Genomic DNA, 13,702 nt, shown 5'->3' on the forward strand with positions numbered 1-13,702 from the left:
TTGTTTTAAACTATTCTTTCTTTTCAAAAAGGGCTTTACCTTTCTTCATAAATAAAATTATCAACACAATAGATTTATACCTTTGTCTGTTTTCACATATTTTAAGACGGATTTTAAACTTTTTGTACCAATAACCCAATTATTCAGATCAGGAATACACCTAAACAATCTCTCCTTGTACTATTTGACCTTAGACTGTTACTCCACTCATTCCTTTTTTTTTTTCCCTTTAGGACAGTGGGGTATCAGAGCATTCCCTTTGAGTACTCCCTTTTTCCTTAAAAGTTTTTTTTCTGATGATCATATACAATTATATCTTTTGTTTTATAAAGTAATGCTTCATCTAGGTGAACAGGCATCCAGTGATAAAAAACAATTCAACTTTATCAATTTCACAAGTGACTTATTCTCACTTCACAGCAGTAGTGAGCACCTTGGGGAAAAAAATCTAGAAACATGAAATCCTAACTCTCCTTGGAATATAAATAGGAATACTAGGACTCAGTAAGAATTCAGGCCCTATAGATTTGGTTGGCATTTCATTTTCACCTAACCATGTACTGTGCACCGTGAGTGAGTCTGTCTCCTCATCCGTAAAGTGGAGTAAATAATGCCCTAAGTAGACCTTGAACTCTGACTGCAGTAATTGTTTTACTCATCTACAGGACCTAATAGAGTCTCTAGCCCATGGTAGGCACTCCACAGTGTTGCATGAATTAATTTAAGATTGATCCTGTCTCCAGAACAGCAGAGGTTCCCATAATTAAAAGCCTAATTTTGTACTGAAGTGGTGGTTCGCAAATATTAGAGGGCACGACGACTACTTTGGAAATTTGCTAAAAATCAGGATTCAGCAGCCCCACCTCAGAGTTTCTGACAGTTTCTCCAGGTTGGAGTCCAGGAATCTGCAATTAAAGTACATCTGCTGAATGATTTGTACAAAAGTAGTTTGAAAACCATACAGTTTTAAAAAGCTTTATCTTTGATGTACAAATAAAATACCAAAACAAAGAATAATGTTAGGGAAGAGGAGTTGAATCAAACACCAATGATCATATTGATTTTTATTTAATTTATTCAATAATTCATAATTTCCTGCATTTCTTTATGCACATGTACGTTCATAGCCATCAAACTGGGGAAAAGGTACCACCTCTGTCTGAAGTAGAGACAAATGGCTTGATATTTTATTGGTGGATCATAGAGGATGTTTTTGAATAAGTTTCCCAACAAGTATGGGGCTCTGGGTTAAGCACCATATAAAGTAGGTGGCTTGCATTTAAGAGCCAACTCGCTCATCCTTAAACACTAGACTTATTTATCACAGTGAGCGGCTTGCAGAATCTGAGACTGAGAGAAGGGAAACAGTGAGCCAAGTCTTCAGCACTACGTAAAAGATTCTCTTTCTCTGTGTGTTTTATGAGTGCATAGAGTTGAACTTGCACAAGTTGGATGCTTGCATGATGGGCCATGACTGGGTGGTTAGGATATCTTTTTAACAATGAAAATAATGTAAATCTTTTTCAGGAGGAAGAAAACAAAACTTAGATCGCAGATTCCTACTAACCAAAGAGGACTTTTTGTCCAATTTTGACATTTTTAAGAAGGTAAGTTGGCTTTCTTTCTCCTTAAATTAGTAAGACTGTGCTTTTATCACCAGGATAGAAGACTAGTTAGTCGTCAGATTCTCTTTTGAACTCTGATGGACAAGGAAGGAGCTTGCCTTATTCTTTGATGGTCTATTTCTGTTGTATCTCCCGTCTTTGATAGATTACAAAGCTGATTTAGAGAAGGAAAAGCAGTAACAATAATTTAGAAATGAATAGTGCCTTTTTCTAATCACTATGTTAACATTTTCTTTTGGAAGAAGCATATTTTAAGCTATAAATCTCACCCAGTAGAAGATGGTGGAACTGATAATCCTGCCTTCAACCATATTGAATTGAACTACACAGATCAAAGTGACAAGATCAGTGGGACTCATTTGTGAAGTGCCTGTGACCTAGGTGATCTTAAACATTGATTTAGTTACATATGTTTTCTAAGATAATTGGATCAGGTTTAGATTTCTTTTTGGGGGGAGGGTTCTATTATGAGTAAAGTTTTGGGGGGAGGCTTTTGGGGAGTAAAATTTTGTTAAAGCAAAGTGCTGACTCTTCACTTACTATACTCATTAACTGTTGCTACTCTGGAGTTGAGTTTCAGCATCAGCATTTTCCTCTATTTCTCTCTCTCTTTTTTTTAAATGAAGCTGTAGTTTTAAAAGTTATGACCACATATATGCTGAAGGATTAATACACACATATACACACATACTTGTTGGTCAAAAGACAGTATTCTTAAATTTGGGCATTATTAGAAATATTTTCCTTGCATTTGATGCTAGCATATAAATTTAAGGTTTTGCCAAAATCAGAAGTAATACTGAAAAGAGCTTTTCTCCTTCTATGAGATACCCTATTTTTAGGAAACAATGAGGTGACAGATTTACATTGTCTAGATCTTTGCTTCTCATTGATTCATATCAGCCCTATCAGGGAGCATATTAACCTTGGAACCAATTCTGGCTCAGGAGGGTGGTAGTCAAGAAGCATCCTGTTTGGGGCAGAACATGGGTCCCATGATCAATGTCTTTTTGGTGCTATGTATCTATTCTTGTGCCTTTTCACTAATTATCTGGAGCTCCTGGCTCACTGGCTGCTTATATTGCCTTACGCTCTGGTTCTTACACACAATCCTAGTTTCTCAGGTTGTGTTGTACACTTTACTCTGCTTGCCTTCCTATTTCCCTATTTACTCTATTGCCTTGGGTTTGTCTTGAGATACCCCATGTGAATCATGCTACCCCAGACCTTGGTTCACTAAATTCCAGACTATAAATTAGAAACTCATATGAGCCTGATATTAACAAAAGTACTTTCAACAGAGGTATTTAAGAATTTGGTGACCAAAGAACATTTATGTGATTCAGATGGTTAAATTTTGTGGAATTACATGATTATGTTGAATGATATTAATTTGCATGTCATCTAATTTGCAGTCAATTGATTTTAAAGGTACATAAGCTTAGGAGTCTTAAATTATGTGTATTCACCCATTTAAAGAGCTAAATTACATAGGCAAACACTACTGTTTTTTTAATGTTCTGGAATTATTAACCGTATGCTGTGTTCCATGCTTTAAAATTTCAAGTAGCAATCTCAAAGCTTGTTTTGTTAATTTTGCTGCATTTCTAGCTAAAAGTTTGGTCACAGATTTTTATCAATATTTCTTTTTCTACAGTTGCCACATCTATTGTTTAGAAATGTGTTTCTTTTGTTTGTTTTACAATGTTTTAAAATAATGTGAGAAACATTTAGGCACATTAAAAATATTTTAGAATTAAATACTTTTTTGCTTATTTTCTGATATTTAGGAAAGTATGTTCTGTACATTTATAGGTTGCCAATGGAAAACATTAAGAAATCAAAAAAATAAAGTAGTGTTTATCTAAAGCAAAGAGATTTATATAACATTTAAATTAATGATGTGTTCAGATATTTCATATGTGTATAAATGTTAATTTTTAATCAACATATTTGTAAGCATACATCAAACTTTGTAAATCTTTCTACAATTTTTTTAATGAGTAGGAAGATATAATCTTATTTGTTTTATGCAAGTGCGATTTGAACTCACTATTTATTTACTAAGTGTAAGCACAAGTCTGTAGAATGCTTCAATTTTGGAAATCAAAGTCCAGTTATTTAAATAATTCTTTTGTTTATCTAACTGCCGAGGGATATACCGTATGTTCGTAATGAGAGATCTGAGACTTCCATTCTTATTCACTTTTTTAAACAAAATATATCTCGTAACTTTGGGAACTGTTGGTATTTTTACCTTTATAAACAAATAAGGGTGTCAGACCAAATTCTTAAGAAATAAAAGTACTGTTATTAATTATGAAATATAATTTATCTTATGTGAATCTTTGGGTAAAATCAAACAATGTAAAATGCTACTATATCATAATGTAAATGAATCATCTAATGTTCTTAATTATTTCTGAATCACAACAATCCCAACAGGAAGGAAAAGCAACATAATTAGTCTGTTTTCATTTCGTCATTGACAAATTGACCTTGAATTTATCCTTAATCTCCTCTACTGATGGAATTTAAGACCAAACACTTAACTACCTTACAGAAATAATGTGAGTATAAAAGATCAGATAGCACTTTATTAGTTCAAATAATGTCACTTAACATTTTAATATGAATGGAAATCAAAATTTGAGTCAAGCTCACCTGCCAGTTTTAAAAAAAAAGACAAACTGTTCATAATTTGCAGTGTAATGATGTGGAGATAGTTCCTTCTCTAAAAAAATATGTGCCACAGAAATATTGAACTAGATTTAGGAATTAGCAAGATTATTCAGAGAGAATGAAACTTTAAGAAAGCTACAGACCAATTATATTCACTCAATAGAGAAATGAAAATTTTATATGCAGGATTTAAAATGGTATAAATGTATATGCATCTATTTGATTGCTTATGCATTAATTTTCTCTCCAGACCAGTAGTTTAGTTCTAATGAGGGCAGTTTTGCACCTGAAGGAACATTTGGAAATATGTGAATACAGTTTTGGTTGTCACAGCTGGTGATGAGGTGCTACTGGCATCTAGGGATAGAATTCAGGGACGCTATCAAACATCCTATGACACATAGGCTAGCCCCTCTCCACAGCAAAAAATGCTCCTGCCTCGAATATCAGATTGTTGCGTTTAAGAAATCCTGTTTTAGAGGCTAAGGTTGCAATCGCGATTTTCCCTAAGTCACACATGTTGGTTTTGTTCCTTTAGGGAAATCACCTTGACTCTTTTATCTGATTATTCTCATCTACAGATTAGGATTAAGGTGTCACTGGCATACACCATGTTATGAAACAGAAAAATGACCATATATATGTTTTCATAGCATTTTGAAAATATTAAGGAATATAAAATTGTAATTATGAAAACAACTCTTAAGAAAGTTTCATTTTGCAACATGATTTCCAACATTAATACATATTAAGATGAAGGAAATATTAAATATAGGAATATGAAGATTTCATAATTTTGTTTTATTTATGAAAACCTCAGAAATTGTAGTTTATTTGTTAACCACTCAGTGTCTGTCCATGATGTAGACTCAAGGGAGGGATGGACTTGAGATGAGGAATTAACTCTGTGTCAATTCCTGTAGAAAATTCTTAGTTTTTTCCAAGAATAGTTGTTGATATAGAATCAACTGAGTGCACACACAGTACTGAAAATTCAGTACACAGTTTAGTTATTGTAAAATTTACTTTTATATTTATGTGCCCATTGTGAAAAATCCTGAGGGAATTGAACTTATGATGTAAAACGTTTACATGTCTGACTTTTCAACTTGCTGATTAAACTCTCTACAAATGTCTTTGTTGTTGTCTTTTCTTGGGGAAGAAAATGTCAGATTGAATATAATTAAATTTATCAGCTTTTAAAGAGAGTTATTTCCACTTTACCACATAAAGGACTCTTTATACTACATACATATTATAAAAGTGTAAGCAAATAAACATGCAGGACTTTTTGTCACTGGAGAATATTTTATGCTTTAAGTTATTAACACTATTTGAAAATAAAAAGTAAGGTCTTCAAGAGTGAAAATTTCTTAGCCACTATCTCTTTGGATCTTCCCTCCTCCCATTTTCTCTGTCATATAATTCTTTAACTTCTATTAGAGGACTGGCATACCTCTTTATCCTATCCTCCATGTCTCCTATTCTGGTTCATATTTTCTATCTTTTTATATTTAAAAATTTCAGGATGTGTCCACACATATATATGAAAGGTCATTTTCTCTTCAGCTTCTCCTAACTGCTACTTAATCTATCCATTGAGTTTTCCATTTCAGTGACTTTATTCTCTTCATTTTTAGAGTTGTGTTTTTTCAAATTTTTCAAAGTTTCCTATTCTTTCCCAACATTGGGTTCTTCTTTCATTATGATTCCCAAATTTTTCCTTTATAACTAATAATCTTAACCATATTTATTATTACTGTTATGTTATCTGAAACTCTTGATATGCTAATTCTTTTACTTGTTCATTTGCTTACTCTCCACCTTAGTGGTTTCTTTCCTTGTGTAGTTGATCATTTAACTGAAAGTTTATCTTCAGCAGAGGTTGTAATTTTCCCAGTGAGAGTTCCCTGGGCTCCATTTAGTGAAAGTCTGTACAAAGAAGTGTTTAAATTATCTTTGGCTGTGCCCTTGTTTTAACTGCCTTCTACCAATCTTACATCATTATCTCAGGTTAGGGCTTCTGTCTTAGGTTCACAGTATCAATTTTCATCCCTTATCCATGTAAGGCCTGGGGTTTAGGGTTGGAGCTTCAGTTACTTTGTGCCCCATCAAAGACTTGGAAAGAGACAAACTTTCTTTAAACCTCTTTCCAAGTCTTTAAACCTCCCTTTTAAATAATGGGGCAGTTCTTCAAGGCTTCAGGCTTTCAGGGATATTTGGAAGAGTGTTCTCACTCTTCCACATTCTGGAAGCAGAAACCTCATCTTTGCCCCTGTGAGGACCAAAGAACTCATCAAGAACTATACCTTCACAGGTTATTCAACATCTGCTGATACCATTGCTATGGTTATGAATTTTTTTTAAATGAGGTAAAATTGGTATATAACATTATATTAGTTTGAAGTATAACCACATAATTTGGCATTTGCATACCCTGCAAAGTGATCCCTGTAATTAGTTACCATCTATCACTATAAAGTTGGCACACTTCGTCCTTTGCCCACCTCCCAACCCTCTTCCTTTCTGATAACCATCAAAATAATTTTTGTTTTTAAAGATTTTATTTATTTATGGGGGAGAGAGAGAGAGAGAGCGGAGCATGTGAGAGAGAGCACAAGTGGGGATGAGGGGCAGGTGGGGAGGGACAAGCAGACTCCCCACTGAGCAGGGAGCCTGATGTGGGGCTCGATCTCAGGACCCCAGGATCATTACCTGAGCTGAAGGGAGATGCTTAACCGAATGAGCCACCTAGGCGCCCCCAAAAATAATTTTCTTTTCAATATTGGGACTGGTGTTTCCCTTTTTGTTTTTACAAGTTTGACTATGTATTAAAATTTATGTTTTGTGACATATTTATCCAGAATTTCTGTGTTTATAGAAGGAGGGGGGATCCCTCTGTATGAGTATGGAGCACAACTTCTTGAAAATCCTGTTCTTATTATTTTTTTCATTTTCTTAATCCTGGGCTGTGGAGGCATAAGGAACTATTTAGCTCACTTAGCAATTCCGAAACAATGTGTAAAATAGTGTAATCTTTTATAAACTGAACACATGAATGCTGAGGTACATGGAGAGTCTTTTGTTTTTATATAAAAGCTTGATAAAGACATAATTCACATGCCATACATTTAACCAATTTGAAATATACAGCTTGATGCTTACTATATTCCCAGCATTATACAACCATTGCCACAATCTTAGAACATTTTCATCACCCACAAAAGCAGCCCCATATCCATTGTAGTCACTCCCCATTTTTTCCCAGCCCCCTTAGCCCTAGGTGGCCACTGATCTACTTTCTGTCTTTACAGATTTGTCTATTCTGGTCATTTTATATAAATGAAATCACACAATATGTAGTCTCTTGTGACTGGCTTCTTTCACATAGCATGTTTTCAATGTTTATCCATGTTGTAGCTTATATCAGTACTTCATTTTTATAGCCTTATGGCTATACCACATTTTATTTACCCATTTCTCAGTTGAAAAACATTTATATTTTTTCCATGTTTAGGTTATTATGAATGATGATGCTCTGAACACTGTGTACAAGTTTTTGTGTGGACATATATTTTCATTTCTCTTGAGTATGTATCTAGCAGTGGAATCACCGGGTCATATGGTAACTATGCTTAACCATTTGAAGAACTGACAGTTTTCCAAAATTTTTGCACATTTTACATTTCTATCAGCACTATCTAAGAGTTCTAATTTCTCTACATCTTGAAAAATGCTTGTTATTAACTATATTTTTTATTACAGCCATAGTGAGTGTGAAGTGGTATCTCATCATGGTTTTGACTTGCATTTCCCTAATAGTTAATGATGTTGAACATCTTTTATTGTTTATTGGTCATCTGTGTGTCTTATTTGGAGATATGTCTATTTAGACCCTTTTTAATTGGCTTGTCTTTTTATTATTGAGTTGTAAGAGTTTTTTGCATATTCAATATTTGTCTTTCATCAGATAAAAAATGTGCAAACACTTCTTCCATTCTGAGGGTTGGAGAGTTTTCTTTTGATTGATAGTGTCTGAGTTATAGAGAAAAGTATTTTGAGACCTAAACAGAAGTAACTCTAATGTGATTTTAGAAAAATATAAAGCCTCCTAATCATATGCTTAAGGCAGAGTCGAAAACATGATGTTCAAATTAATAAGGCATGCAAAGTACGGTGCAATTTATAATAGGACCAGGTGTGAAGGTAGATGGAGGGGGAAAAAGGAAAGAAGTAGAGAGACAAAAGATAGAGGAGAGAGAGGTAAATATATAGATTTACCTTCCTGCTGAGGCCGTACATAGTGTCACTATGTAATGTTGCATAAAAGCTGGGATACCTAGGTGAAGCCAAGACTGCAAAAAGGTGATAGGAATCAATGAGTTGAAGAGACAAGGGGCTGGCTCAAGGAGGCCATCTACAGAGGAGGTAATCAGGCAAAGAAGAAAGGTATGCGAGGAGGTTCTGTGGAAAGTATAATGGTGAGATAGAAAATTTAACCAATGACCTTCTGTATTCCCTGGAGCATTCATTTACCTCTTTGGCTCTTTCTCACATTCAAATAATCAGGTCTTTGATATTTATAGCTCACAAAAGGGAGGCTTCAGGAAATGCCAGACAAAAGAGGGATTTCTTGGAGGTTTTGAGTGTCAGAAGTCTACCTTTCTAGGTTAATAAGGATAAAATATCTTAGAAGATAAGACCTTGGTTCTGAAACTTCTAGGGTAGAAATGGACCCCCTAAGCTGGAAAGGTCAGAGGGAAGCAATGAGAATTAATTCATTGGTGTCTTAGAGGAAGGGTCTCTGTGCTCTACTCCATGTGCTGACCCAGGCATGGCAGCAGCAATGCCTGGCAGCAGTAGTTTGAAAACCAACACAACCCATGCCCCAACTCCTAGTTAGAGATTAGAGCCACAAGACCCTAGTAAATACATAGCTAAGTGGTGTGTCTGGGCAGGCTGGGAACTCGGGGTGTTAGAAAAACTTTATCATGTTTCATGAGCACTGAAGCAGAAATTGCTGCATTAGGTGTCCAGATGCATAGGACTTTCAATAGCCTAAAATTTCCTACAATCTATATAGTAGAAGAACAACACAATGATTTCTAAGCTCCCAAGGGCAGCACAGAGGTAAGGAAGAAAACGCTTATGAGAATTAGGCTCAAACAGGCTAAGATCTACTTAGACTAGCGATCAAGGATTTTATGGTTTCCAAACAGAACATGAATATTATAAGCTTAGAAATTAAAAAACAAAACAACAACAACAACAAAAACAAGCAGGCGAAGGAGTGGTGATGGGAGGAAGAAATACCTTCTCTTTTTTTAGCAAGTAGTCAATACTCTAGCTAAAAATGGATTTCCGAGGGGAGGGGCAAGATGGCGGAAGAGTAGGGTCCCCAGGTCACCTGTCCCCACCAAATTACCTAGATAACCTTCAAATTATCCTGAAAATCTACGAATTCGGCCTGAGATTTAAAGAGAGACCAGCTGGAACGCTACAGTGAGAAGAGTTCGCGCTTCTATCAAGGTAGGAAGACGGGGAAAAAGAAATAAAGAAACAAAAGGCCTCCGAGGGGGAGGGGCCCCGCGAGGAGCCGGGCTGAGGCCGGGGCGAGTGTCCCCAGGACAGGAGAGCCCCGTCCCGGAGGAGCAGGAGCTGCACCAACCTTCCCGGGCGGGCGGAAAGGGGCTCGCAGGGAGGTGGAGCAGGACCCAGGAGGGCGGGGATGCCCTCGGGCTCCCGGGGACACTAACAGACACCTGCGCCCCGGGAGAGTGCGCCGAGCTCCCTAAGGGCTGCAGCGCGCACGGAGGGACCGACCGGAGCAGCTCGGAGGGGCTCGGGAGCGGCTCCAGGGAGGGAGCTGCGGGGCGGGAGCGCGAATCCAACAGCGCAGGCCCCGGAGCACAGGGCGCCGGGACACAGCCCAGGATCCGGCCTCCCCCGGGACAGGCAGAGGCCGGGAGGGCCCAGGACAGCAAGGACGCTCCTGCCCCGAGCTGAGCAGATCAGCGGCCCCGCCCCGGAGCCTCCAGGCCCTGCAGACGGAGAGCCCCGGAGTTACTGCGGGAGCTGAGTCCAGGGCTCCAGAGCTGCCATAGCCACTGCGGCTGTTCCTCCTGGGGCCTCACGGGATAAACAACCCCCGCTGAGTCTCACAGTGGCCTCACCTGATAAACAGGATAAACATTAGTCACTGAGCCCTACACCAGGCAGGGGGCAAAGCAGCTCCCCCAAGAGCTGACACCAGAAAATCAGCACAACAGGCCCCTCCCCCAGAATACCAGCGAGAGGGACAGGGGAAAAACAAATTATTGACCAAGCAGCACTGGAAAGTTCCAGGGGGAAGTCAAGGGACTTACAGTAAACAAATGAGAGGCTACTCCCCCGTGTTTTTTTTTCTTTTTGATTTCTGTTTGCTTCCCCCAACCCCTTTTTTTCCTTTCTTTCTTTTTTCTCTTCTTTTCTTTTTTTTTCCTTTTCTTTCCTTCTTTCTCTTCTCCTTTTTCTCCTTTTCCCAATACAACTTGTTTTTGGCCACTCTGCACTGAGCAAAATGACTAGAAGGAAAACCTCACCTCAAAAGAAAGAATCAGAAACAGTCCTCTCTCCCACAGAGTTACAAAATCTGGATTACAATTCAATGTCAGAAAGCCAATTCAGAAGCACTATTATACAGCTACTGGTGGCTCTAGAAAAAAGCATAAAGGACTCACGAGACTTCATGACTGCAGAATTTAGATCCAATCAGGCAGAAATTAAAAATCAATCGAATGAGATGCAATCCAAACTAGAAGTCCTAACGACGAGGGATAACGAGGTGGAAGAACGAGTGAGTGACATAGAAGACAAGTTGATGGCAAAGAGGGAAACTGAGGAAAAAAGAGACAAACAATTAAAGGACCATGAGGATAGATTAAGGGAAATAAATGACAGCCTGAGGAAGAAAAACCTACGTTTAATTGGGGTTCCCGAGGGCACCAAAAGGGACAGAGGGCCAGAATATGTATTTGAACAAATCATAGCTGAAAACTTTCCTAATCTGGGAAGGGAAACAGGCATTCAGATCCAGGAAATAGATACCCCCCTAAAATCAATAAAAACCGTTCAACACCTCAACATTTAATAGTTAAGCTTGCAAATTCCAAAGATAAAGAGAAGATCCTTAAGGCAGCAAGAGACAAGAAATCCCTGACTTTTATGGGGAGGAGTATTAGGGTAACAGCAGACCTCTCCACAGAGACCTGGCAGGCCAGAAAGGGCTGGCAGGATATATTCAGGGTCCTAAATGAGAAGAACATGCAACCAAGAATACTTTATCCAGCAAGGCTCTCATTCAAAATGGAAGGAGAGATAAAGAGCTTCCAAGACAGGCAGGAACTGAAAGAATATGTGACCTCCAAACCAGCTCTGCAAGAAATTTTAAGGGGGACTCTTAAAATTCCCCTTTAAGAAGAAGTTCAGTGGAACAATCCACAAAAACAAGGAATGAATAGATATCATGATGACACTAAACTCATACCTTTCAATAGTAACTCTGAACGTGAAAGGGCTTAATGACCCCATCAAAAGGCGCAGGGTTTCAGACTGGATATAAAAGCAGGACCCATCTATTTGCTGTCTACAAGAGACTCATTTTAGACAGAAGGACACCTACAGCCTGAAAATAAAAGGTTGGAGAACCACTTACCATTCAAATGGTCCTCAAAAGAAAGCAGGGGTAGCCATCCTTATATCAGATACACTAAAATTTACCCCGAAGACTGTAGTGAGAGATGAAGAGGGACACTATATCATACTTAGAGGATCTATCCAACAAGAGGACTTAACAATCCTCAATATATATGCCCCAAATGTGGGAGCTCCCAAATATATCAATCAATTAATAACCAAAGTTAAGACATACTTAGATAATAATACACTTATACTTGGTGACTTCAATCTAGCACTTTCTACACTCAATAGGTCTTCTAAACACAACATCTCCAAAGAAACAAGAGCTTTAAATGATACACTGGACCAGATGGATTTCACAGATATCTACAGAACTTCACATCCAAACTCAACTAAATACACAATCTTCTCAAGTGCACATGGAACATTCTCCAGAATAGACCACAAACTGGGTCACAGATCGGGTCTGAACTGATACCAAAAGATTGGGATCGTCCCCTGCGTATTCTCAGACCATAATGCTTTGAAATTAGAACTAAGTCACAACAAGAAGTTTGGAAGGACCTCAAACACGTGGAGGTTAAGGACCATCTTGCTAAAAGATGAAAACCAAGAACCATAGGATCCTCTCATTAGATGCAGAGAAAGCATTTGACAGAATACAGCATCCTTTCCTGATCAAAACTCTTCAGAGTGTAGGGATAGAGGGAATATTCCTCAACATCTTAAAAGGCATCTACGAAAAACCCATAGCAAATATAATTCTCAATGGGGAGGCACTGGGAGCCTTTCCCCTAAGATCAGGAACAAGACAGGGATGTCCACTCTCACCACTGTTATTCAACATAGTACTGGAAGTCCTAGCCTCCGCAATCAGACAACAAAAAGACATTAAAGACATTCAAATTGGCAAAGAAGAAGTCAAACTCTCCCTCTTCGCCGATGACATGATACTCTACATAGAAAACCCAAAAGCCTCCACCCCAAGATTGCTAGAACTCATACAGCAATTTGGCAGTGTGGCAGAATACAAAATCAATGCCCAGAAGTGAGTGGCATTTCTATACACTAACAATGAGACTGAAGAAAGAGAAATTAAGGAGTCAATCCCATTTACAATTGCACCCAAAAGCATAAGATACCTAGGAATAAACCTAACCAAAGAGGTAAAGGATCTATACCCTAAAAACTATAGAACACTTCTCAAAGAAATTGAGGAAGACACAAAGAGATGGAAAAATATTCCATGCTCATGGATTGGCGGAATTAATATTGTGAAAATGTCAATGTTACCCAGGGCAATTTACACATTTAATTCAATCCCTATCAAAATACCATGGACTTTCTTCAAAGAGTTAGAACAAATTATTTTAAGATTTGTGTGGAATCAGAAAAGACCCCGAATAAGCCAGGCGAATTTTAAAAAGGAAAACCATAGCTGGGGGCATCACAATGCCATATTTCAGGTTGTACTACAAAACTGTGGTCCTCAAGACAGTGTGGTACTGGCACAAAAACAGACACATAGATCAATGGAACAGAATAGAGAACCGAGAAGTGGACCCTCAACTTTATGGTCAACTAATATTCGACAAAGGAGGAAAGACTATCCACTGGAAGAAAGACAGTCTCTTCAATAAATGGTGCTGGGAAAATTGGACATCCACATGCAGAAGAATGAAACTAGACCACTCTCTTTCACCATACACAAAGATAAA

General features: G+C 37.9%; 1 protein-coding gene across 2 annotated transcripts in view; it reads left to right on the forward strand.

Moving 5' to 3' along the window:
• The window catches only part of SLC5A8 (solute carrier family 5 member 8), a 64,292-nt gene extending 58,849 nt beyond the window's left edge, over window positions 1-5,443 (forward strand). The window contains exons 14-15 of one of the 2 annotated variants that reach the window (XM_055336582.1): window positions 1,528-1,607; window positions 1,868-5,443. In XM_055336582.1, the coding sequence (XP_055192557.1) occupies window positions 1,528-1,607; window positions 1,868-1,990 (203 nt within the window). In that variant the 3' untranslated portion in view covers window positions 1,991-5,443. The remainder of the gene's footprint in view (window positions 1-1,527; window positions 1,608-1,867) is intronic. The other variant, XM_055336583.1, reaches the window with a different exon arrangement.
• The last annotated feature ends 8,259 nt before the right edge of the window (window positions 5,444-13,702 follow it).

This window comes from Nyctereutes procyonoides, unplaced genomic scaffold (genome assembly GCF_905146905.1).
Source record: "Nyctereutes procyonoides isolate TBG_1078 unplaced genomic scaffold, NYPRO_anot_genome, whole genome shotgun sequence".
Classification (NCBI taxonomy): Eukaryota; Metazoa; Chordata; class Mammalia; order Carnivora; family Canidae; genus Nyctereutes; species Nyctereutes procyonoides.